Source organism: Alexandromys fortis, unplaced genomic scaffold (assembly GCF_014885135.2).
Source record: "Alexandromys fortis isolate MF-2015 unplaced genomic scaffold, M_Fortis_MF-2015_v1.1 scaffold_3, whole genome shotgun sequence".
Lineage (NCBI taxonomy): Eukaryota > Metazoa > Chordata > Mammalia > Rodentia > Cricetidae > Alexandromys > Alexandromys fortis.
In genome coordinates this window covers 19,768,225-19,794,510 of record NW_026067909.1, presented here as the reverse complement: position 1 = coordinate 19,794,510, position 26,286 = coordinate 19,768,225, and the positions used below count along the sequence as shown (strand labels likewise).

The 26,286-nt window shown below is 45.2% G+C and overlaps 1 protein-coding gene across 4 annotated transcripts; it reads left to right on the top strand.

Moving 5' to 3' along the window:
- The first annotated feature begins 8,266 nt into the window (after positions 1 to 8,266).
- Ms4a18 (membrane spanning 4-domains A18) lies at positions 8,267 to 25,072 on the top strand. Of its 4 annotated transcripts, XM_050137929.1 has the most exons (8): positions 8,269 to 8,389; positions 9,270 to 9,385; positions 12,727 to 13,197; positions 14,940 to 15,053; positions 18,056 to 18,112; positions 19,976 to 20,086; positions 21,273 to 21,386; positions 24,609 to 25,072. In XM_050137929.1, exons 3-8 carry the CDS (start codon positions 12,739 to 12,741, stop codon positions 24,876 to 24,878), a joined length of 1,125 nt encoding a protein of 374 aa, XP_049993886.1. In that variant the 5' UTR covers positions 8,269 to 8,389; positions 9,270 to 9,385; positions 12,727 to 12,738; the 3' UTR covers positions 24,879 to 25,072. The 4 variants fall into 4 exon arrangements, with proteins under 4 accessions (XP_049993889.1, XP_049993888.1, XP_049993886.1 ...); XM_050137932.1 differs by lacking the exon at positions 14,940 to 15,053 and having other exon boundaries at positions 8,267 to 8,389; XM_050137931.1 differs by lacking the exon at positions 19,976 to 20,086 and having other exon boundaries at positions 8,267 to 8,389.
- The last annotated feature ends 1,214 nt before the right edge of the window (positions 25,073 to 26,286 follow it).

The following is a 26,286-nucleotide window of genomic DNA, read 5'->3' as shown; positions in this document are numbered from 1 at the left end:
GCCTTCAAGTTCTGGTCTGAGCCCTTGCTCTGACTTCCCTCAGTGATAAATTGTGACCTGAAAGTATAAGTCAAATAAACACTTTTCTCCCCTGAATTGACTTTGGTCAGAGTATTTTATGGCAACCACAAAAGTGAAATTGGAACAGAAATCTAGGTCGATACAATGACAGTATTGTGGGCAGAGCCGCAATAAACATGGTTGAAATGTAGCTTGTTTGGTTTAAGAAGGCAGCACATCCCACAGGTAACAACTTCTTTGGATTTTTAAAGCATGGCAAATGAATCCTCCTCCCACCCCAGTGACTGGCCAGAGTGAGGTGGGTGAAAGAGAGAACTAACTGTTCTCCCCAATAATGTGGGAAGAATGTCGAGATTCTGGGGGTAGCTCTGCAGACATGCCAGGGGGCTGGGATCAGAAGGAAAAGGGGGAGGGAAGGGAGGAGGAGGAGGAGGAGGAGGAGGAGGAGGAGGGGGAGTAGGGGGAGGAGGAGGAGGAGGAGGAGGAGGAGGAGGAGGAGGAGGAGGAGGAGGAGGAAGAAACACTTCGAAGCACAAAGGAAAACCAGGGGCCTAAGAATAAAGGGCCTGCCCTAGTTCTTTGGCAAGAACAGGCAAGAGATTAGAGGCATTCGCTCTCACTGAAGAGGGAATCTTTCTGCTGCCCTACCCTGCCAACCCCCAGGTCCCACACACAACCACATGGACAGATTTGATGAGTAAAGCTTTGGGGGGAATTCAGATAGGGAGTCCTTGTCTCCTAGGGCTAACACAACAAAATACCATAAACCAAATGGCTTGTGAACAAAGTGTCCATGCAAAACCCAGTTCTCACCTCATTTGTACTTTTGTAATCTTTTTGTCTCATTTTCTTTGTTGGAGCATTTATTATCTTATTGGCATTGGCTTGTATATGTTGTGTTTTTTTTCTTTTTGTGAGTGTGTTTGTTTTTGTCTAGGGTCTTTTTGTTGTTATTATTGTTTTGTCTTGTTTTGTTGGTTTTTTCCAGACAGGGTTTCTCTGTGCAGCTTTGGCTGTCTTGGACCTTGTTCTGTAGACCAGTCTAGTCTCAAACTCACAGAGATCTGCCTGCCTCTGCTTCCCGAGTGCTGGGATTAATATGTGTGCCTCCACTGTATGGCCTTGTTTGTTTTCTTTTAAGAGGGAAATAGAAAAAGAATATAAAGTTGGTTGGGTAGGGAAGTGGGAAGGACTTGGGAGGAATTATAAGACAAAAAATATGATTAAAATATATTCTCTGGGGGGAAATCCATAATGAAAAGGAATAAAAAAGAAAAACTAAAAGGTCAAAAATCAGGCCAGCCTGGTCTACAAGAGCTAGTACCAGGACAACTAGAGCTGTTACACAGAGAAATCCAGTCTCAAAAAAAAAAAATCCCCTACTTCAAGAATCAGACACTAACTTATACATGTAGTCAGATTAATTAGATTCTTTTTTTTAAATTTTCCACCTCCTCCCATTTCTCTCCCACTCCCCCCCACTCCCTCTCCCCCTCCTCCTCCCTCTCTAGTCCTAAGAGCAGTCAGGGTTTCCTGCCCTGTGGGAAGTCCAAGGTCCTCCCCCCTCCATCCAGGTCTAGGAAGGTGAACATCCAAACAGACTAGGCTCCCACAAGGCCAGTCCATGCAGTAGAATCAAAACTCAGTGCCATTGTCCTTGACTTCTCAGTCAGCCCTCATTGTCAGCCACATTCAGAAAGTCCAGTTTGATCACATGCTCCATCAGTCCCAGTCCAGCTGGCCTTGGTGAGCTCCCATTAGATCAATCCACCGTCTCAGTGGGTGGACGCACCCCTCGTGGTCCTGACTTCTTTGCTCATGTTCTCCCTCCTTTTGCTCCTCATTTGGACCTTGGGAGCTCAGTCCAGTGCTCCAGTGTGGGTCTCTGTCTCTATCTCCATCCTTCACCAGATGAAGGTTCTATGGTGATATGCAAGATATTCATCAGTGTGGCTATAGGATAAGGCCAGTTCAGGCACCCTCTCCTCTGCTACCCACAGAACTAGTTGGGGAAATCCCCTTGGACACCTGAGAACCCCTCTCGAGCCAAGACTCTGGCCAACCCTAAAATGGCTCCCTTGGTTAGGATAACTTCTTCCCTGCTTCCATATCCACCCTTCCTCCATCTCAATTACCCCATTCCCTCAAGCTCTCCCCAATCCTCCCCTTCTCCCTTCTCTCTCCCCATCAACCCCTTCCTCCCAATTCACCCACACTCCCCTGCTCCCAACTTTTGCCCAGCGATCTTGTCAACTTCCAGTATCCAGGAGGCTAACTATATGTTTTTCTTTGGGTTCACTTTCTCTAGGATCATGAACTATAGGCTCAATGTCCTTTGTTTATGGCTAGAATCCACTAATGAGTGAGTATATACCATATTCATCTTTTTGGGTCTGGGTTATCTCACTCAGTAAATTGTTTTCTATTTCCATCATTTGCATGCAAAGTTCAAGATGTCATTGTTTTTTACCACTGAGTAGAACTCTAATGTGTATATGTGCCACACCTTCTTTATCCATTCTTCTTTTGAGGGGAACCTAGGTTGTTTCCAGGTTCTGGCTGTTACAAATAATGCTGCTATGAACATAGTTAAACAAATGCTTTTGTAGTATGATTGGGCATCTCTTGGGTATATTCTCAAGAGTGGAATTGCTGAATCCTGAGGTAGGTTGACTCCCAGTTTCCTGAGAAACTGCCACACTGATTTCCAAAGTGGTTGCACAAGTTTGCATTCTCACCAACAATGGATGAGTGTTCCCTTACACCACAACCTCTCCAGCATAGGCTATCATTGGTGCTTTTGATTTTAGCCATTCTGACAGGTGTAAGAAGGTATCTCAAAGTTGTTTTGATTTGCATTTCCTGATCAGTAAGGAGGTTGAACATGACCTGTGCTACCTGTGCTACTGGGGTTATACGTAGGAATTGGTCTCCTGTGCCCATGTGTTGCAGACTACTTCCCACTTTCTCTTCTATCAGGTTCAGCGTGGTCAGATTTATATTGAGGTCTTTAATACATTTGAACTTGAGTTTTGTGCATGATGATAGATATGGATCTATTTTCATTCTTCTACAGGTTGAAATCCAGTTATGCTAGCACCATTTGTTAAAGATGCTTTCTTTCTTCCATTGTATAATTTTAGCTCCTTTGTTGAAAATCAGGTGTTCATAGGTTTGTGGGTTAATATCTGGGCCTTCAATTCTATTCCATTGGTCAGCATCTCTGTTTTTATGCCAATACCAAGCTGTTTTTATTACTGTAGCTCTGTAATAGAGTTTGAAGTCAGGGATGGTAATGCCTCCAGAAGTACTTTTATTGTATAAGATTGTTTTGGCTATCCTGGGTTCTTTGTTTTTCCATATAAAGTTGATTATTGTTCTCTCAAGGTCTGTGAAGAATTGTGTTGGGATTTTGATGGGATTGCATTGAATCTATAGATTGCTTTTGATAGAATTGCCATTTTTACTATGTTGATCCTCCCAATCCAAGAGCAAGGGAGATCCTTCCATTTTCTGGTATCCTCTTCAATTTCTTTCTTCAAAGACTTAAAGTTCTTGTCAAATAGATCTTTCACTTCCTTGGTTAGAGTTACCCCAAGATACTTTATGCTATTTGTGGCTATCGTGAAAGGTGATGCTTCTGTGATTTCCCTCTCCACTTCTTTGTGCTACTGATTATTTGGAGTTGATCTTCTATCCTGCCACATTACTAAAGGTGTTTATCAGCTGTAGGAGTTTCTTGGTAGAGTTTTTGGGGTCACTTATGTATACTATCATATCATCTGCAAATAATGAAAGTTTAACTTCTTCCTTTCCAATTCAAATACCCTTGATTCCCTTATGTTGTCTTATTGCTATTGCTAGAACTTCAAGCACTATATTGAAGAGGTATGGAGAAAGTGGACAGTCTTGATTTTAGTGGAATGGCTTTGAGTTTCTCTCCATTTAATTTGATGTTACCTATTGGCTTGTTGTATATAGCTTTTATTATATTTATGTATGAACCTTGTATCCCTAATCTCTCCAAGACCTTTATCATAAAGAGTTGTTGGATTTTGTCAAATGCTTTTTCAGCATCTAATGAAATGATCATATGGTTTTTTTTCTTTCAGTTTATTTATATGATGGATTACATTGATAGATTTNTTTGTGCATGGTGATAGATGTGGGTCTATTTTCATTCTTCTACATGTTGATATCCAGTTATGCCAGCACCATTTGTTGAAGATACTTTCTTGTTTCTATTGTATAATATTAACTTCTTTGTCAAAAGTCAGTTATTCATAAGTATGTGGATCAATACCCAAGACTTTGATTTGGTTCCATTGGTCAATCTGTCTGGTTTTATGCTAATACCACACTGTTTTCATTACTGTAGCTCTACAATAGAGCTTGATGTCTGGGATGGTGATACCTCTGGAAGTTCTATTGAACAGGGTTGTTTTGGCTATCCTGAACTTTTTGTTTTTTTTTTTGTTTTGTTTTGTTTTGTTTTGTTTTGTTTTTTGTTTTGTTTTTTTTTTTTTGGTAGGGAGGTTTTTGATAACAGCTTCTATTTCTTCATGACTTACAGGTCTATTTAAATTGTTCACCTGGTCTTGATTTAGCTTTGATATATGGTACTTATCTAAAAAAGTGTTCATTTCTTTTACATCTTCCAATTTTGTGGCATACAGGCTGTTGTAGTAAGATCTAATGATTCTCTGGATGTCCTGTGTCTGTAGTTATGTCCCCCTTTTCATTTCTGATCTTATTGATTTGCATGTTCTCTCTCTGCCATTTGATTAGTTTGGATAGGGGTTTGTCAAACTTGTTGATTTTCTCCAAGAACTAGCTTTTTGTTTCATTGATTCTTTGGGTTGTTTTCTGTGTTTCTATTTTGTTGATTTCAGCCCTCAGTTTGATTATTTCCAGTCTTCTACTCCTCCTGGGTGAGTCTGCTTCTTTTTTTTCTAGAGCTTTCAGGTGTGCTGTTAAGTCTTTAATGTGTGCTTTCTCCGTTTTCTTTATGTGGGCACTTAGTGCTATGAACTTTCCTCTTAGCACTGCTTTCATAGTGTCATAGGTTTGAGTATGTTGTGTCTTTATTTTCATTAAATTCAAGGAAGACTTTAATTTCTTTCTTTATTTCTTCCTTGATTCAGGGGTGGTTCAGTAGTTGACTATTCAGTTTCCATGAGTTTGTAGGCTCTCTGGGGGTAGAATTGTTGTTGAATTCTAACTTTATTCCATGGTGATCCAATAGTACATAGGTGGTTACTACAATTTCTTTGTATCTATGGATGTTTGCTTTGTTACTAATTGTGTGATCAATTTTTGAGAAGGTTCCATGAGATGCTGAGAAGGTATATTCTTTCCTATTTGGGTGGAATGTTCTATATATGTCTGCTAAGTCCATTTGGTTCATTACATCTGTTAGTTCTCTTATTTCTCTGTTAATTTTCTGTCTGGTTGACCTGTCCATTGGTGAGAGTGGAGTGTTGAAATCTGCTACTATTAGAGTGTGGGGTTTGATGTATGCTTTGAGTTCTAGTATTGTTATTTTTACATATGTGGGTGCTTTTATATTAGGGGCGTAGATATTCAGGATTGAGACTTCCTCCTGATGAATTGTTCCTGTTATGAGAATAAAGTGTCCTTCTCCAACCCCTCTGATTGATTTTAGTTTGAAGTCAATTTTGTTAGATATTAGTATAGCCACACCCGCTTGTTTCTTGGAACCATTTGATTGGAAAGCCTTTTCCCAACCACTCTGAGGTAGTGTCTGTCTTTGAGTTTGAGGTGTGTTTCTTGTAAACAGCAGATGTTGGGTCCTGTTTTCGTATCCATTCTTTTAACCTGTACCTTTTTATAGGTGAATTGAATCCATTGATATTAAGTGATATTAATGACCAGTGGTTGCTAACTCCAGTTATTTTTTCTGGTGATAATGTTTGTGTGTTTCCCTTCTTTGAGTTGTGCTGGTGGAGGGTTGTTAGATGCTTGTATTATCATGGGTGTTATTGGTTTCCTTGGTTTGTGGTTTTCCTTCTAGTATTTTCTGTAAGGCTGGGTTTGTGGCTAAGTATTGTTTAAATCTGTTTTTGTCCTGGAATATCTTGTTTTCTCCATCAATGGTGAATGCGAGCTTTGCTGGATATAGTAGTCTGGGCTTACATCCGTGTTCTCTTAGTGTCTGCAGCACATCTATCCAAGACCTTCTGGCTTTCATGGTTTCCATTGAGAAGTCAGGTGTAATTCTGATTGGTTTCCCTTTACATGTTACTTGACCTTTTTCCCTTGCAGCTCTTAATATTCGCTCTTTATTCTGTATGTTTTGATTATTATATGGCGAGTGGATGCTTTTTTTTAATCTAGTCTATTTGGTGTTCTGTATGCTTCTTGTACTTTCATAGGAATATCCTTCTTTAGGTTAGGAAAGTTTTCTTCCATTATTTTGTTGAATATATTTTTCTGGGCCTTTGAGCTGTAATTCTTCTCCTTCTTCTATCCCTATTATTCTTAGGTTTGGTCTTTTCACGGTGTCCCAGATTTCCTGTATGTTTTGTGTTAAGAATTCGTTGGATTTGTTATTTTCTTTAATCAATGAGTTTATTTCCTCTATAGTATCTTCGGTGTCTGAGGTTCTTTCTTCTATCTCTTGTATTCTGTTGGTTATGCTTGTCTCTGTAGTTCCTGATCAATTACCCAGATTTTCCATATCCTTCCCTCGGTTTGTGTTTTCTTCATTACCTCCATTTCATTTTTCAAGTCTTGAACTGTTTCCATTACCTGTTTGGTTGCTTTATCATGGTTTTCTTGGGTATCTTTGAGAGATTTATTCATTTCTTCTACTTTTTTGTTTGTCTTCTCCACTTCTTTACAGCAGTTTTTCACATCCTGTTTAAGGTTCTCTATCATTTTCATAATGTTACGTTTAAAGTCAATTTCTTCTACTTCTTCTAGAATAGGGTGTTCAAGTCTTCTTTTTGCATGATCCCTGGATTCTGGTGTTGTCATGTTGCCTTTCAGGTTGTTGGAGGAATTCTTGCATTGACACCTGCCCATCTCTTCCTTCAAATGCAGCCAGAAGAGTCTTGGTGTCTTGGTCCAATCTATGCTGTGACTGAGTCTGGGTGGATCTCCTCAGTGCAGAAGCAGGAACTGTTCCCCTTTGGGTGAATAGCCTCAGTGCAGGAGTAGGCACTATTCTTGGGCCAAGGACCTCGCAGTCAATAGGGCAGGCTGGGGGGGGGGGCAGGGATGTGTGGAACAAAGAAGCCCCTGCCACAGGAGTTGAAGGGGCCCAGTGCTCCTTTCCTGGACATTCCGCCCCACCCTGGGATGGCACCCACTCACTGGTCTGAAAGGTTGTCCTCAGCCATTAATTAGATTCTTTGGATACATAGAGATTGTATTCTACATAGATAGGTAATCGTCAGCCACTTCAAGAATCTGTAGAACATGGCATTTAAATAACTCAGGGTTCTATTGATGTGAGACATGAGTGCTTCTGACAGCACCAATCTATTCCCGAGAGAATGGTAAGCACCAAAGACACTCCACTTGGAGTTTGATTCCTTCTTGGCTCAATTGGCCTTTGGGCAAAGAACTGCCCATGCCTTGACCACTGACAAAGTACATGGTGTCCAGACTGGATAAGCAGGGCACAGGAAAAAAGACTGCCAAACCTTGCCAAGACAGGGTAATATGGTTCTCAAATTTTTCCTGCCTCTAAAAATGGTCTGTCAGTTACTCTAGGTCTTAGCCAAAGTTGGTGCTTCAACATTGCAAATGAGACTTTGGGTGATTGCTCAAGTAGCCAATTATCTCTGTCATATATTGCACATTTTGGAAGCTACATGATTGTACTTCCTGCCTACTCAAGCAATATTATCTCCCTTCTCAGGCCTTCGATGGGGTTGAAGATTAGATAGTTGTAGTTAGCTTCCTCTTATGATTTAGCCAAGCCATTTCTGATGCAAGACTTAGATTCCTTAGGATAGAACGTTTACTAAAACATTTAGCATATGTTCCTCGCTTAATATTGTTTATGCTGGTTGTAATCCTAATTTTATACTTGATATCTGTTGCTAGTGTATATAGTTTTGTATTGGGTTTGGAACTCTCTTATTTAGACAATAGGGGGAGGTGATGGGGAACTTCCGTCAGCCAATGACCTTTAAGAGGTTGGACCAGGTTAGGGTGTGAACATTTGGGTACACAAAGAAAACCGCAGGCCTGCCTGGGGCTCATGTGCTCACTCTCGCTCTCACTGTCTCTCTCTCTCTCTCTCTCTCTCTCTCTCTCTCTCTCTCTCTCTCTCTCGCTCGCTCTTTCTCTGGTTCCCGTGTTACACACCTGAGGTTGGACTTCTCGTTCCTGTTCCGTGAGTTTGCCCCTTATAATAAAAAAATATAATTGGAATCTTTTGGAATTAGCTTGGGATTCTTTGGCCCGTATCCTCACCCTACTTTTCCCCAATATGCCTGGAGCCTGCTCAGGCTTGGGATGTCTTAAATAAGTTCAGCCTGACTCCTGACGAGCGCTGGCGTCTCAGCCCAAACGGGTGGTCTTGGGAAGGATAAGTGGTGTTCTCCAGCTACCCGACAAGACAGTGCTGTCAACCTACAGCCTCTTCCCGCGTCACCACACACAACCCAAGGCCACACAACTTCTCTAAACTGTCATGAAAAGGGGCCATTCCCCACTACGGATACAATTTGTTCTCTCTCCTCCTCCTCCCCCCCATCTCCTGCCCCCTCCCCTTTTCCACCTTCTCTTTCCCCCTCCCCTTTCCCACCTTCTCTTTCCCTCCTTCCCTACCTCTCCCTCCATGTTTTTATCCACTGTGTATATTCTTTATTAAAACATTTATATCAGCTCTGGTGTAGTGAATACTTCACACACCCCACACACCCCACACACACCATACACATACACACACACACACACACACACACACACCATGCCTTGGACCCATGATTGCTGGCATGACATAAATCTGCTTTTTATAAGGACACCATTCATGCTGGTTTAGGTCCCACCCTGATCACTTCATTTTAACCTAATTCCTTTTTATAAGGTCCCTAACTCCAAGTACAATCACATTCTGACATTCTTCACGTGACATTTGCCTCAAAGGCAGACTTTGGCAGGAACCCTCCCACAGAATCCTATTCTAGGGTGGCCATAAATACTCTGAGGGGTAGATAAACTCAAGGTGGGAGCCTGACATTATATTCATTGGCTTTCGGTGAAACTTCCAGGAGGACTTTGGAGCTCGAAAGAGAAACCTGCTATTTCTTCCCTTGCACTTTTGAATTTCCAAAGCAGCTGCAGAAAGTGTCAGAGCCTAAAGAAGACAGACTTGCCAGGACTTAAGGTAAGACTTTTGGGCATTCCTTCACAGGGTCTTGTCGGAACTTGGACCCTACCAAGAGGGACCAAAGACCTGGGTAAGCTCTGGGAAAGTCCTTTAGGAGCTTCAGGTGTCAGGGGTCCCCTGGAGACAGTGCACTGAAGCATGGTGAGACCTTGCAATAACCCAACCTTGAAGACTATGGCTTCGGCACCTGGCAGGCTGCTGAAGAGTCAGGACAGGTCCTTGGAGCTGTTTCCAGCTCTGTCTGAGCAAAGCAATCCCAGGAAAGGAGGCTGAACATGTTGGGAGAGGACTGAGACAGGGGGCTTTCTGACCGACCTCTCCCTGAGCCCATCTGTTCAATGCAACGTGGTCAGGTTTGTTTAGGACCTCAGCCAAGAACTGGTAGGGGGAAAAAAAAACTCGTTTGTTCCCATGTTTTCCTATTGGGTCCCCTGGAGCACAGCCCAGTACTTAACTGTCTATGTCAATTGCCATGTCTGTGACCATATAAGGATATTGTTCTTCAAACACTGAACAACAAGGAACCTTCTCTGAAAAAATAGTGTGGGGAGGTGGGGGGAGATAGCGCTAACCTGTCTTCCCATGGCATGCAACAGAGAGCAGCATTCAGCATGGCATTTATTTTGAAAGAGAGACAGACAGATGTTCCATCCAGACCAGGTTGGGGCTACAGCTCCATTGGCAGAATGTTTGCCTAGGGATGCACAAAGCCCTGGGTTTGACACACGCACTCTCAGCTCCACATAAACTGGGCATGGTAGTGCATGACCCAGCACTTGGGAGGTGGAGGCAGGTGGATTCTTAGCTACATACCAAGTTCCAGGAAAATCTGGGCACATGAGACCCTGTCTCAAAAACAAGCCTCAGCCTCAGCATTTTCTACATGACTGTTCAGGTTAGCTAACCTCTCTGACCCTCAGTTCTTCTACAAAATATCCATAGGAACAGCACATGGCTAGAGGAACGGCTTCCTATCTAGGGCTGTGAGACGTAACCATTTGCAGTTGCTATAGTTACTGCCATCTGCCACCTCCTTGGAAAACTTGGGGTTCCTGAGAGAAAGCTCAGAGTTTAAGGAGACATGGCACATGATGCTTGACATGGTATGTTCCCACAGCTGAACACCGATGGTTCGTGTCACCCGACAGGCACAGCGCCCTCTATAAAAGTTAAAACAGTGTTACAGAAATAAGCCTAGATTCTAACTCCCCCCCCCCCCCCGGGAGCTATGCAATTAGTAATCTCCACTCAAAACCCTTGGTCCCCATGGGACTTAGTGGAGAGATGGGGGATGAGGAGATGAGGGAGACACCACGGGGACTTCCTTGGCTGTCAGGTCTTTCTCTTGTTCACTTTTTTATCAGGTGCTAAGAGTTGAATCCAGGGCCTCCTATGCACTGAACAGTTCTGTCCCCAAGTTTCATTTCCAAACCTTTTTACTTTTATGTAATTTTAATCTTGAGACAGAATTTCATTAAGTGGACCAAATTGTCTTGCAATTACTCTAGAAATAAGTAAGCCTTGGATTTGCAATCCTCCTGCCTCAGACTCCTGAGGAGCTAGTATCATGGGCCTGTACAGATCCTACTTGATAGGCGTTTTGTTGCTGCTGCTGTTGTCATCTTGGGTTAGCCTCGAGACAGGGTCTCGTGTATCCCAGACTGGCCTCAATATCACCATATGGCAGAGGATGACCTTGAACTTCTAAATCTCCTGTTTTCCCCTCCCAAGGGTTGGGACCCTAAGCATGTGCTACAACACCCAGTTTCTTTGGTGCTGGGGGTAGAACCCAGGATTTTGTGCATGTTTGGTAAGCACTCTGCCAAAAAGGGAGTCTTTCTGTGATACTGGGGGTCACAAACTTGGCCAGCATCAGCATCACCCAGGATGCAGCGGTCGGATTAATAAATCACCAGTAATTGATATTTAAACAAATTTAATAACAAAACCAGACTCACGAAACCAAGGTTCCAGCGAAGTAGCCAGCGGAAACAGGAGGGAGCGGAAGGGGCACGCAGCACAATATATATGTAAACATACGCCTGAGGGCAGCCCGCCCCCAAGGGGAGGGCTTATCCCTACACCAGGAGGCACAGTAGAAGACAGAGAGCATCTGGACGGTGGACTGAGACTTTACCAAGTGATACTCGCTCTGCTGACCTAGAGACCACACTTGAAGATCCATTTGGCTTAGTATTGGAGATGAAATAGCTTGGAGTCTAGGGGCTGCAAGGTTCAGAGGAGAGCCTTTCTGTTATGGATGGCTGCCACCCTTCAACAATGGACGAGCTGAGAGTGCTCTCCTGTGCTGGAAGTGAAACCGCCAAGGAAAGTGCTGTCGATATCCACCTTTCTCAGACAGGCCACGGAGCTAACGCTCTTGCACCTCCAGGTCATAAAAGCAGAAACTGAGAGACAGACTCAGAGCTATCTAACCTCTGGACCCTGATACTGCCTTGTCTGGGGGTTTACCATCTGTAGTGAAGAGGACCGGTCCATCAGCCAGCACTAGAGTCGAGCTGATGTCAGCCGCTTAGGGGCACACAGTGGAGCACCTTGTGTATGTCATCTAGAGAGGCCAGGAAGCTTCCCGCTTGCATATGGCTAGAACAGGATTTTGTGCTGCAGCATGTGGCATCCTGCCAGCAAGGAGTGTACAGTTTATGTGCAATAAGATTAAACAGAAGTGAATGTTGACGGGTGAGTTGTTCCTCCTCTGAATGGGAACTATTTCTACCTCAGTCCTCATTGTGCTAAGGAGGCTGCCTGCTTCCTGCCACACATCCTTTCTCACCAGAGCGGGAAAATCAAGACATCTACCAGGTCTACCTTATCAGAGGTCAAGTCAGGACCACGGTCACATTGTTCTCCTCCAGCAGCCTCAAATGCTGGAGATGGAAACCGTGAGCAGGCCACCCCAACCGGTACCCTAGAAACAGCAGCTGGGATACAGATGAAAGGAGGGTAACAAAGTGCCCACGTCGTTCCGTTCTCAGCACCCGCATGGCAGCCCACAGCCATCTGTAACCCTTGTTGCAGGGACTCTGGCTCCCTCTTCCAGCTTCTTTAGGCTCCAGGGACACACATGGTGCACAGACATACATGAAGGCAAAACCCATATACATAAAAAATAAACTAAATAATTTTTAAGAGACCTAGATTTTCAAGTAGGGATAGATCACGTGAATATTGTATCCCCAGAACATGGGCTCCCAGAAACCAAAGACATGTATCTTGTGCAGTAGGCTTGCATTTTAGTGAAGACAATGATAGCCACAGAGGGGGATAAGATGGAGTGTTGATTTGTCAGTGAAAATTGCATCTTGTGTGTTTTGTAGCATCTCTACATCATGAACAAACAGCAGGGTGTGTCGGCTGTCACTGTCCCAGGTAATGCCCATGCCGTCCAGCCTACCTATGCTGTGGCCTCTGGAGGCCAGGACACGCCTTTGGAAATGACCGCTTATCCGGCACCGGCCACCATGCTCCAGCACAACCCAGGGAGTGCAAACTTACAGAACCCACTCATTGTGATCCAGAGCCCAGCAGGAATGACAGGCCTGCAGGCCCAGCCCGCTGTGCCCCAGTATCCAATGGGAATGGCTGGTGTGCAGGCTCCACCAGGAGTGATCCAGTACTCACCAGAAATAACAAGTGCCCAGGTCCTGCCTGGAGACACTCAGAATCCCCTGAACACTGTCCCAGGACCAACACAGACCTCAAGCTATCCCCAGTGGAACATGTCCTTTATGTCCTTTCCTGAATTTAATCCCAAGAAATTCATTAACGAAGAAGTCAGAACATTAGGGGTGAGTATGACGTCATCCCTCCAGCTTTGTAAGCCTATTTCTGGTGTCTCTGGGTTCAGAGGGCAAAGGAGGGTAGCAGGTTCTAAAGGCTAGGTCTGGGACAACCCCACAAATGGCAGTCCCACCCTGTAACCCTCTGCTCCCATTTCACTCCATAGGCTCTTAGGGAGGCTATAAAGGGAGTGGTCCGTTTCCTAGTTATCAGGGGCCAGGCTCAATAGCAGTTTCACTAAAAAGACCATTGGCCCAGGCAAGTGGCACAGGCCTCTGAGAGCCTCGGCTGCTGTTTTTCTATCAGAAGATCTAGTAAGCTCCTCTATATCTTACAAGCTCTGAGGTGGCCGATTTCCCCCTCCACTAAGGGTATTCCTGCCTCCTTCCTGCATCCTCTAGTTTCATTTGACACTTTGAAAAGTTCCGCTTTGTTCTACTTTTTGAGGCAGAAACAAGATCAGTCCTATGCTCCGCTAGAAGCCAGCCAACTCCTAGTAAGATGACTGACTCACAGGACAGCTGGCTTCTAGCAAGTCCTCTCTCTCAATGCACTTGCCCACTCAGCATGGAGACAGATGCAGAGATGACCAAGGCATGGACCTCAAACACCAAGGGGGGATTTATTTCATGGTAGTTATTGTAACTGTACCTTCCGGCAATCTCCATGAAGACACATACACAGTCTTGGGGCTCAAAGAGTAGAGATGGCCCAGATTCCTTTGAGAAGTCACAACCCTCCTAGAGGCAAGAGAACAAGAGCAGGTTCAGAAGGAGACAGACTCAAACAAAACCCTGCTCTAATGGAGATCTGGCTAGTCTATGCCCTACGAGGCTTCAAATATGTCAGAAGCTTTGTATGGTAATGCTGAGAGCCAGAGAGACCCTGGGGGATAGGGCCTAGTGAGAGGTATAGGTCACTGGGCTAGTCTTTGTAGAATCTTAATAGTTCTCATGGGAGCAAGACTGGCCCCCAACCCCTCAGCTTTCCGTCTCACTATTTAATCTCTCCCTCTTGCAAGTACTCTCACCATGGTACTGTTTACCACCCAGTGACACAGCCAGGGAAGCCCTCACCAGAGCCTGCCTTATGCAACTTACACTGACAGTCCCAAAACCGTGAGCTAAGTAGACTTTTTTCCCCAAATCACCCAGCATTTGGTATTTCATTTCACCAACAGTAAATGGGCTAATACATACCCAAACCCTCCTTTCTTGTCTCTCTGTAGCAATAAATAAATAGATTGGGTCAAGAACAGAGAGCATTGTTTGTATCCACAATTTATCAGAGACACCTTTTAGACTAAAGTCTGCAAAACTGTCTTAGGAATCCAAATGCTGATCCCAAGGGCCCATGGAGACTTGGATTGCATGTAGGAAGGTGATGTGGCTATGTTACGTGGGCATTATAATTGTTTTGTGATTTTTACCCGATTAATACTGGTGAAATGTGTGTTAGTTCTGGTGGCCAACTATCTGAAGGTATTTGGAAATCCAAATTCCAAAGAAAACTGCTCTGAACCATCTTACCCTTTTTATTGCCCAGTGTACCCACTGGTACCACCTGGGGAGCTTTAAAACACACCTGGAACAGGCCCCCCAACCAGAGACAGTGGTCTAGTCTAGATGTTGGTCTAGGTGAACCCCAATACCTCAAGTGGCTCTGGGGCACAGGCAAGGTGTTAAAGCCCAGGCCAGCAGCCCACAGTCAGGTTCAGCACTCACCGGTCTGCTCTCTGCTCTCCCCACAGGCCATCCAGATCCTCATTGGCCTGTTTCATATTGCCTCTGCAGCCAACCCTCAACTGTACCGGGCCCATACTCCGCTGGGGCTCTCAGGGTACCTGGTCTGGGGAGGACTATCTGTGAGTACAAGGCCATGTGGCCTCCTTTCTAGGTCATCAGAGGGAACCCTTGGACCCTACACCCAGTCATATAACCCTTACAGCTTCGAAGTCTGAAGGCGCTACTGAGGCTGAAGAGCCCACCTACACCTTGGCAAACCACCTCCCGCCTCTAAGGAGGTTTGGGCTGCAAACATTTAATACCATATTATTATATAAGTTTTTAGGATCGGAGCCTGGGCTATGTAGCACTAACAAGCCAGGCTCCACTCCCCACCTGCAACGGGCCAACTGAAGAGACAGGTCAAAGCAAAAAAGAAAAGAAAGGTGGTTTATTCGCTGTAACCACAGTGAGAAGAGAAAGAAAGAAAGAAAGAAAGAAAGAAAGAAAGAAAGAAAGAAAGAAAGAAAGAAAGAAAGAGGCCCAGTGACACCTCCCCCAGTTTCCAGTTTCACTCTTGAGGTTTAAGTAGAGGATAAGGGGTACACATGACTAAGCAGTTATAGTCAAGGTGTGGTCCTATTCATCACTGACCCATCATTGCCTCAGCTCCAGACTGCCCTGCAAAGTCACCTGACAAGTTGGCAGAGGCAAGCTCTTCCTCTGGCTGCCATCAAGCTTCAGCCTTCTCTTCCTCCAGCATTGAACACTTAGAGCAATTTTAACCCCTAGTATACTCATCTTAATCCCTAATATATGTAAGTCGGAGTCCAGAGAGGTTCGTGCTTCACACAGCATCTGCCTCCCATTCATAAGAGCAACTGCAAATTTTTCAAGAATTAATTAAGCAAGTTGTCCAACCATTCAGTGATAGGAAACTGGCTATTGCAGATAAACAGCCAGGGTCAAGGCCTTCCCCTGCTGTGGAAAGATCTCACCAGCAGGGGGCGGGCATTTGCAAGCACAGCCCTGTGTATGTGAAAGTCAGGGGAAGAGGAGAACCCTTCAGAAGGACGGGTCAACTTGGGATTTAGGGTGCAGGTCAGTCAGGGTCACACAAAACTTCCACTGGGTCAGTAACTCCTTACCTAGAAAACTTATATAAACCTTACAGGCAATAAAGGCTGAGTTTAAGAGGAGTTTTAGTATAGAAAGATTTTAAAAAAACAGAAAGAGGCAGAGCCTTCAAGCCTGGGTTGCCAGGAAAAGTGAGAGGTACTTCCAACACCAGGAAAAGCCCGGGGAGCTGCTGGTCTAGGGGCTCTCATGCGGCAGAAACTGGGTGAAGACTGAGATCGTGCCTGCTGAGATGGGTCAAGCTTCTGGGCTTATCGAGGGGCAGGCTAATGGGGATCTTGGGTTATTTTTCTGACTTATCCAGGCAGCTGTGCCACTGAAAAACTCATGCCAACATGAACAATGATCCCAAAAACTACATTCCCTGATCTGCTTGCAAAACTTGTAGACACTCCATTAAAGAGTTTCTTCCTCCCCAGCAAGTGACTTTTAATTTTTTTTTATACGATGTATTTGATCATGGTTTTCTCCTCCCCCAACTCCTCCGAGGACCTCCCCACCTCCCTACCAACTCAACTTTATAATGCTCAGTATGCTCACACATTCTCTCTCTCTTTTCCTCTCTTTCTAGCCCTCTCTCTCTCTCTTTCCCTCTCTCTCTCTCTCAAAAAATTTTTAAAAATCAAGACAAACAAGCAAAAAAGCCAATAAGACAAACAATTTCCAAAAGGAAACAAAAAGACTCCTACCCCACCCTCCAAAAAAAAGAGTTTGCTCAGCTTTTCAGACCTTGTATTTTTCTGAGCTTCCTGAGCCGTGACACCCACACATACACACACATAAATAAATGTGATATTTTTATTTGTATGTCTATTCTGTCTATTTTAAATTATTCCCTAATGCTTGCATGAGTCTGTTTTGAAGCACATTCTCAAATGGCTCACTGATGGTTTATGACTATGCAGTTGACTTTTCTTTTCTTTTTTCTTAGTGATAGGGTCTCACTAGGTAGCAGCCCCTGGCTAGCACAGAATTCACTATAAACCAGGCAGCCCATGAACTAACAGAGATTGGCCTGCTTCAGTACCACCACCTCCTCTAAACAGTTGACATCTGCACATTTATCTTCTATCTGGTGAAATAACTGTACTTCCTTATTAATCCTAGTGACTTTCAGATGTGCTGGAATTTCTATAGAGGCTCTCGTATCACCCACTATTGAAGACACCATGAAAGCACACACGGTTTTAGTTCATTCTCTTATCACAGCACCCTGGTTTTGTGCTCCCCCCACCAAGTTCTTGGGTTTCAGTTTAGTTTTCGGTTCCAGTCCCCCAAACTCAATGATCTAGGGGGAGCCTACTTTTTTTTTTAAGATTTCTGACCGTGCATTTCAGCGCTCCCTTCTGACTGTACAAGGGTAGCACACTTGACCGTTTAGAAGTGTTTCACTCAGTGATCCCTAAAGAAAGATACCTAGTGCGGGGGAGGTGGCTTAGTGGTAAAGTATTTGCCCAGCACCTACGAGACCCTGGGTTCTGTCCTTGGTAGTACAGAATGAAGCGGTGTGAGCAGGAGCTATGGTTCCTACAATGGTCACTTTCACGGGTGAGAAGGGAAAGACTTCAACAGTAACTCAGGGAGATCAGCTGTGTGAAAACGGGGGCCTTGTCAGGACTCTCAGGCTGGTCTAGGGGCACAGCAAGACGAATTAGTAGCAGATACAAAGCAGGATCCCCAGTATCCTCTCTCCCAGCCTCAGTACAATGACCACCATGCTACCCTGCCCCTAATTTCCCAGGGTGCGATCGTATTCAAAGACAGGACAGTGTGAGCAGTGAGTGAGTTTGGACATGGTATGGCCCACCGTGCTCTTGAGGAGACCTAGTCAGACAGTGGTGATAAGGAATGACTTAGGGCATCCTACATGACCTGCAGGGATCCGAGCGCCACAATATTTGGTAGGTTGGGGACAGTGATATTGTCAAGAGGAAGCTCACAGATTTACATGCGTGGGAAACACGATGTTTGGAATTTAAAAACACTTTTTTTTATGTTTCTGTAGTTTATCATCTCTGGATCCCTCTCAGTCTGCGCTGAAAAGTCTGCCAACAGTTGCATGGTAAGTCACAATGCCATTTTGTATGACCCTTGAGTCTTAAAGAGGCATAGTTGGCCCTAAGGACCATTTACTTGACTGAATTAATCCTTTATTTTACATAACTGGCCATGAAATTTAAAGTGCAGGGCCCAACTGTCAATCTAATCTGTTTTCCAAGCTCAGTTTTTACGATGGAAATTCCCTTGTTCTCGGCAGCTAGGGAGCCTGGCCTCGGAGCACGCATAGAACTGTAAACTCTATACGCCTGTCTCAAAAGATACACTCCCACATATTTCTCCAACACAGCCAGACCTCTGAAGCAGGCATCAGTGAGCAATGGACAAGATGGAACATGGGGTGCAGGTCTGTAGTCACTCTAGCTATCACCTCACCTGCACCCGTCTTCCTCCGTGGCTCCCAGGTCAGGGCCTGAGGGTTATGGGGTTTGGGCCATGACCCTGTACTAATACCAAGACTCAGGAAATACTTCTTATCCTACCAGGCACGATCCTGGGGAATTTTCACCCATCCCCAAGGCTGCTTAGAGCAGGTGGAGGAGGGAGGGGCGGGCGTTCACAGCTTGGGGAACTATTTCTCCCTCCATGTGTGCATTCTGCTTAGATGGCAGGGGTCCCTAGATGAGAGACCTCCAGCCCACCACCACACGTGTTCTAGGAGTCAAACAACACAACAAGAGAAGGCTCTAGGGGTGGAACAGGCAGGGGCTTTGAGGTTTCACTGGGCAACTGGCAGAGCCAAAAGGATTCAGATCCCCAACAAAAGGGTACAGGTCTTAAGTGTGTAGGGAGGGGCCAGAGAAAGCCACTGGCCAAAACAGGGAAACAGAACTGACAGAAACACATAGACACACAGAGAGCCACATAGCAAAGACAGCCAAGATGGCCACCACGCGTGCATGCCCCTGAACAAACTAAGGGAGTCTGGTGATGTCTCACTTGGATCCCAGACACTGGCTCAGCAGTCATGGCCAACCTTTCTTTTGTGCCATAAACAGAAAGTCCCTTAACCAGGGTTACCTTCAGAGGCGACAGATCATAGAACTCTTTTTAAGGGATTGTCAGAGGAGCTTGGACTTCTGCAAGCACCAAGACCCTGGGTTTCTAGAACAAGGCTGGGTGCTTTCCACAGGACTTTTCATGGTAGGAAGGAGGGTAGTTTCAAGTTAAATTAAAGATGGCTCCATGAGACAAGATGGAGGAACCTTTGCCCCATCAAGAGAAAAGTCAGGTTTTGCCTAAAATCACACAATGAATATGTGACAGAACCGGGATTTGGGATCAGAATTCTCTAGTTCCAAAGCTGTGCTGAAACCTATTGCATTTGCTACTGCTACATAATGCGTCACATACCAAAACAAAACAACAAACAAAAAGCATTTAGCAATTTAGAAAAGTCATGAGAATTTTCTGTACAATGCCCTGGGCCAAGCATGCCAAGCCCGGCTCCAGCCCCAGCCCCAGCCTCACCCTCAGCCTCCTTTTAGCTTCCTACTGTCTCTTCTCAGGGCAGGTTTGGTGTCCTTGCTTCTTTCTTCTGCAGAGCAGGCCAGCAACCTCCCCTTGCCTTCAAACAGCTTTCCAAATCTCATTGCCTGCCTCAGCTGCTTAGCCAGGTGGTGAGAGGCCCCCAGTGGGTAGTTCCTGCCCTAAAGAGTCACGGCATAAACAATCACAGAGAAACCTTGTCTCGAAAAAAAAAAAATCATTATCTCACTATCCTGGGGTAAATTAACAGACTTCTGCCCCAACCAGCCTGGTCCTCTCCTTTCTGCCCTGCTCCCATTTTGTCCTGCATCCTAAGTCTTCCCAAATGCTGAGCCTTGAAAACCTTTGCTCCCCGTTCCCCTCCCTTAATGTCCTTCAGGTGAATGCCAGCATCGGCATGAATGTCGTCAGCTCCATCTTCTCCCTGCTTGGTATCATCATTATCATTGTGGATCTGTGTATTTCCCGCTCGCAAAATGAATCGCTGACGGTGAGCATTACAGCTGACTGAACCCAATGTTTCTTCGGGATCAGGAGAGCTCACGTGGTTGCTCCTTGAACAGGAAGGAATTGCAACAGAATTCCATCCTAATATGATCCATAAGTTGCAGAACTTCCTCCAAAATCCTGCGACTGCTATGGCAACCATAATGTTCTTCACACCACAGTGAGGACTCTGAGATTAAGAGACAAAATGTCTTCGGGGTGGAGATATGGTTGCTTGTCTCAAGCTGAAACCTGGTCCTCCTTCAGGACTAATCAAGCAGACCACAGAAACGTGGCCGAGCAAGAGACCCATCTACAGGTGTGAGGGCAGTCCTCAAAAGGAGAGCTTCCCTGTAGGCTCCAGAAGAAGCCTAGTCCAATGACAGGACATGGCAGGAAACCATGCATGGTTTTAGCATCTGGAGTCCAGCCCTAGTCCACAGGATGGACTGACAAAGAGGTAGACTGTGGTCATGTAGAACAGAAATTTGGGATTCCAAGAGACCTGAAACCAAACCCTGGGATCCCATCTTCTGCTGAAGGGGAAGAGTAAGGAGGAGAAGTACTCCTAGAACCCTGCCTCCACAATGCACTATCAGTAGGGAAACAACAGGAAGCACCCTGAGCTCAGTCCTGCTCTCAAAGCTCTGATTCAGACCACAGAGATGGAGCTAAGACAGCCAGAAGCCAAAAGGTCCCGACCTCACTGGTACATCACCAATTCACAGTAAGGACCCCAGCCCCTCATACAGGTTTGCAGTCAGGGCATTTGTTAGGGTTCATCATCTCAGAAACAAACTTTAAAGCAAGTAGTTTGTGTAGAGAGAGGAAGTAAACATGACCTCAGGGCAAGGAATCTGGGGTGCTTACATACCAACCCTACCAGCCACCAATGGAAGACTGCTCTCCAGGGGGTTGTTTGAGCTTCAGGCTTGAGGTATAAACAGCAGAGTGGGCTCCTAAGGCCACAATAAAAAAATGCAGTGGCTGACAGGAGGAAGCTGAGGTGTACGGGATGGATATGGCAAAGGCACATAAAGGTCACATCTATGTCCAGGAAACCACACACCGAGGGGTCTCCAGTTTTCCAGATGAGGCAAGAGACATTCGCTTTAGGAGAGCTACAAATACAGACTATCATCCAGTCAACCCTGATGACTGAAAAGTCCCCATCTCCTCTCTGCCCCTAGAGTTGTTTGGACGCCATCTCTGGAGCTCTCTTCCCCTTCGTCCTCCTGGAATTCATCATCACCTGTGTGGTCTCACATTTTGGGTGTCAGGCTGTCTGCTGGGCCCATTTTGAGGTGAGTGTTGGGCTTTATTCCATGAATCAGAGTCACTCTGGGGAGGTTTAGCAAGAGGAGGCTAAGTTTGAGAACAGCAAGGACTGAAAGGGTGTATCAGGCAAGTTTTGCTGCGTAACAAACTGCACCGAAACCAAGTACCTTAAAACAGCAAGCATTTACTTCGGCAGCCCTCAACCTGTGGGTCATGGCCCCTTTGGGGGTCACATATCAGATATTTACATTACAATTCATAATGCTAGCAAAATTACAGTTATGAAGTAGCAACAAAATAGTTTCATGGTTGGGGGTCCCCACAACACGAGGAACTGTATGAAAGGGTCACATAGCCTCACTCTTTAATCTGCAGCCAGCTGCTAACGGGCTTCAGGAAGGCTGGTGTCCAGGGCTCTTAGTGGGTTAGTCAATCTCTGCTGACTTATCTCATCCTCCAGGATGTCAGCTTGAGTTTCTTCACAAGGTGGCTGGATTCCCAGCACAGCAAGACATGTAATTCCTCACTGGCAAGCACTCTAGTCCTGGCTTGTGCCCTACTTGCTGATGTCCTATGGCCAAAGCCACTCAGGTGGCCAAACTCAGAGCCTTGGGAGCAGAGGAAAAGCTCTGGCTCTGGGGAGAAAAACTACGAAGTCATCCAAGAGGCATGAATAGAAGAACTAACACTTCAAAAAAAAAAAAAAAAAGGCGGGTCTGGAGAGCACTGACTGTTCTTCCAGAGGTCCTGAGTTCAATTTCCAGCAACCACATGGCGCCCTCTTCTGGTGTGCAGGCAGAACATTGTGTACATAATAAATAAATCTTAAAAAAAAAAAAAAAAAAAAAAAAAGCAAACCATGTTTATCCCCAGCCCAGGAGTCCCAAGCATCCAATTCCATTGCCATGCTTGAAGTCCAGGGTCCAGTTTTGGAATATGACTTTTCTTGGAGCAGTAACCTAGAAACTAAAAGTAACCTTGAGACTTGAGAATGCAGGCTGAGAATTTGGTTAGCATGCCGGAAGCCCTGGATTTGTTCTCCAGCACTGCATGAACCAGGCATGGTGGTGCAAGGCCTATAACCCCAGAAGTTGAGAGGTAGAGACAGGAGAATCAGAAGTTCAACGCCATCCTTGGCTACTTAGCAAGTTTGAGGGCAACCTGAACTATATGAGACTCTGTCTTTAACAACTGACCATAATAATAAAAAACAATTTCTATTAACATACCCAACAGAGTCTAGTGAGACAAGAACCAGATAACTCAAGTATACTTTCCCATTCAATAGAGAAGGACCTTATAGGAGGCTCAGAACAGTCACTGCACCGTCAAATTCTAAGATCCTATGGAGAAGTCTAGAGAGATGAATCGGTGGTTGAAAGCACTGACTGGTTTTCTGGGGGACCCAAATTCATTTCCCAGCACCCACAGGGCAGCTCACAACTGTCTGTAACTCTAATCCCAGGGGATCTCATGGCTTCTTCTGCACTCTGCAGGCACCAGACACACACAGTGCACACTCATATGTACAGGCAAAACACCCATACACACAAAATAATTTTTAAAATTTAATCCTGAGAAGCAATATGGCCCACATGGGGACAGAGAACATTCCCTGGTTAGGAATCAGTTCAGCTTGAGGAAGGACCCGCCATTATTTTGTACTGCCTCCTGGTGTGTCTCCCTAACCCACCGTTCCCTGGGGTCTCCACCTCTAGTCTCTCGGCTCTACTGCCAGCAGCATCTTCCCTTTCTCATAAGAGTTCACCTTTTCGTCTTTGGAAAGATGGGCAATTATCAATCATATTTGTACTTGGAATAACATCAGTTCATATTTAATGGTCTTTTTGTTAATACAAGTCCCTCAAAATCCCTTGGGGATGCCAAATGTGCCCGATTATGGCTTTTGCAATTTGACAAAAGCCTTGTCTTTAGTTGTGTTTTAGACAGACCTCTCTATAAATCTACCTATTTAAACACCTATTTGGAGATCAGGCTTCTCCAGGACTAAGCCCATAAGATTTTTAGAAGCTTTTCAGTGTAACCTCACTGAAGGCTGGAGACATGATTCAGTCAGTAAAGTGCTGGCTGTACGAGCTTGAGGACCTGAGTTCGGATCCCCCAGCATTCACATCAAAGGGCAGTTTCTGCAGCATACGTCTGTAACCCCAGCACTGGGGGTCAGGAAAGGCGGCACAAACACAGATAGATGGAGCTCACGGGCCCGCCAATCTAGTCAGTCACTGGGCTCCAGTGATCCAATGAGAGACCTTGTCTCAAAAATAAAGTGGAGAGCCAGGCAGTGGTGGCACACGCCTTTAATCCCAGCACTTGGTAGGCAGAGGCAGGCGGATCTCTGCGAGTTCGAGGCCAGCCTGGTCTACAAGAGTTCCAGGACAGGCTCCAAAGCTACACAGAAACCCTAAATAAATAAATAAATAAATAAATAAATAAATAAATAAATAATAAGGAAAGAAAGAAAGGAAGGAAGGAAGGAAGGAAGGAAGGAAGGAAGGAAGGAAGGAAGGAAGGAAGAAAGAAAGAAAGAAAGAAAGAAAGAAAGAAAGAAAGAAAGAAAGAAAGAAAGAAAGAAAGAAGAGCAATGGAGGAAGACTCAGGTCACTATACACATGTGTACACACAGTCACACATAAGCCCATGCTCTTGTGCACACACACATAAACACATGCACAGTCTTACCTAGCACAGGGTTGTATAGGCACAATCCTTTCTGTGTGGGTCTAACCCTAATCTGACATTTGTTCTTAAGCCTAAAATTTACCCATTGGTAACTCCAGAAATACAGCCCTAAGATGTAATAGCTCACAAAACAGGCATTTAGCTCATGATCCTCTGGGCCTTACAGACAGTTCTGATCTGCTGGGATCACCGAATCAACAGTCGGTTGCTGAGATACCCAGTGGTTGAGTGGTCTTGGATAGACACACATGTGCTTGGTAGTTGGCAAACTGGTTGTGAACAGGGGGGAAAAAAAACCGGGCTACTTATCTCATTATTCATCAGGTCAGTCCTGAATGCTTTCTGTTCCAATGAGCAGCAAAAAAAGATCAAGCCCCAGTAGGCAAACACTTCACAGGCCCTGACTTATATCCCTATTACTACTGTCTGCTTAGCCAAAGAAAGTCATGGGTGGCCAAGCCCAGCCTACCCCATGGAAAGAGGACAGGAAAGAAGTTATTGCCTTTCTTGAAGTTCAGAGGACACTGATAATTTCCTTTGTCTTTCAGAACATATCTGTGATGTCACCTATATTCAGTAGCAACACAGTCAACACGACCAATGGACCAGTCAACTCGACCAATGGACCAGTCAACACTACCAATGGACCTGTCAACACTACCAATGGACCTGTCAACACTACCAATGGACCTGTCAATACCACCAGCCCACACAGTGCCACCAACATCCCAGTCCAGCTCAGTGTCCAGCCCACCGTCCCCAATAATGCTTTCCCTGAACACTCATACAAAAATGGAGCTGATCTTACCCAGAACTAGCTGATGGAATGCCCACTTCACTGACACAGAAGTACCAATGCAAGTAGCTTTGCTTCCACATGAAACACCTGAGACCTTGACCATGGCATAACCACTAGGCCAAGATAAACACCCATACTTCCCCCTCTTCACTCTTAAGCTTCCCTTTTGAATGTTATTAACGCGATTTTTAATAAATAAATGTTTCCCCTTGACTCTAAATGTCTTTTAACTTTAACAAAGTGCATACAAGGTTGCAATTTTTTTTCTTCTGTTGCTCCACTTGTATGCTTACTGTTGAGAAGTCAATTCCAAACTAGACTAGTAGACAGGCCAACTGTCTAATTGCCCTTCCCCAACTCTAATCCTGAAGGGTAACTCTCTCCACCTGAGGAACATGGGCGCAGTGCCGAGAGCATGAACTGCCCGACCCTGGTGTGTGTCCCCAGCCCTCCTGGGTGTGAGAAACAGCAAATGGACACCACAGATGCTGGAACTGTAACAAGCAAGCCACCCAAGCCCAAGAAAAAGCTGTCTGGATTGAGTAGTGGTAGAGATGCAAACTCCAAACCCTCTGTTACCTGTACAAAGGGGCTCTATAAGAGGACCTTTCAGACCATAGTCCCTTGTTGCTCTCCAGCCCCCCTCTTCTGTCCTTCTGTCTTTTCCCAGAGTCCTTACAATGGGCAACATGGACAAGTGATAGGATCCATGTTTCTGGTGCCGTTTCACAGCATAACCACTGCTCCTTTCCGATCCCCAAGGCTGTTTCCAGCTGAAGAATCTACAAAGACCAAAGAGCCTCTTTCGCTAGAGTGACCCTGGGTCCCGGCACTGCTTCATTGAGTGGCTATGTTCAAGCATTTCTTTTTATTTCATGTGTGTGTGTGTACATGTGTTTGATATGTACACAGGTGCATACTGGTGCAAGGGTATGTATGAGTGTGCTTGTGCACGTATGTGCATGCGTGTGGAGGACAGTATCAGATGTCGTTTCTCAGGCACTCTCCTCCTCCTCTTCATCTTCCTCCTCCTTGAGACATGATGTGGGAAAGTCATATATCAATCTGTTGATTTCATTGGTTAAGTTATAATAAACCAGCTGCTTGGCCTCATGGCTGGAACATAGATGGGAGGAGTAAACAGAATAGAATTCTGGGCGGAAGAGGAAGTGAGGTCAGACTCTGCTTTGCTCCCGGAGAGACCCGACAGCTCTGCTGGAGCAGAGACGCCATGCTCAGCTCTCCCAGGCAGCTGCAACCCACGATGGACTTAGGCTAGAATCTTCCCGGTAAGCGCACCTTGGGGTGCTTACACAGATGATTAGAAATGGGCTAAATTAATATGTGAGAATTAGCCTAGAAGAGGCTAGATAGAAATGGGTCAAGCAGTTAAATGAATACAGTTTGTGTGTTGTTATTTCGGGCAT

Excerpts from the sequence above, each read along its gene's own strand:
- Ms4a18 (XM_050137929.1), top strand. The coding sequence starts at position 12,739 with ATGAACAAACAGCAGGGTGTGTCGGCTGTCACTGTCCCAGGTAATGCC. Across the intron at positions 13,198-14,939 it reads AAGAAGTCAGAACATTAGGG|GCCATCCAGATCCTCATTGG; the intron begins GTGAGTATGACG and ends CTCTCCCCACAG. Across the intron at positions 20,087-21,272 it reads CGCAAAATGAATCGCTGACG|AGTTGTTTGGACGCCATCTC; the intron begins GTGAGCATTACA and ends CTCTGCCCCTAG.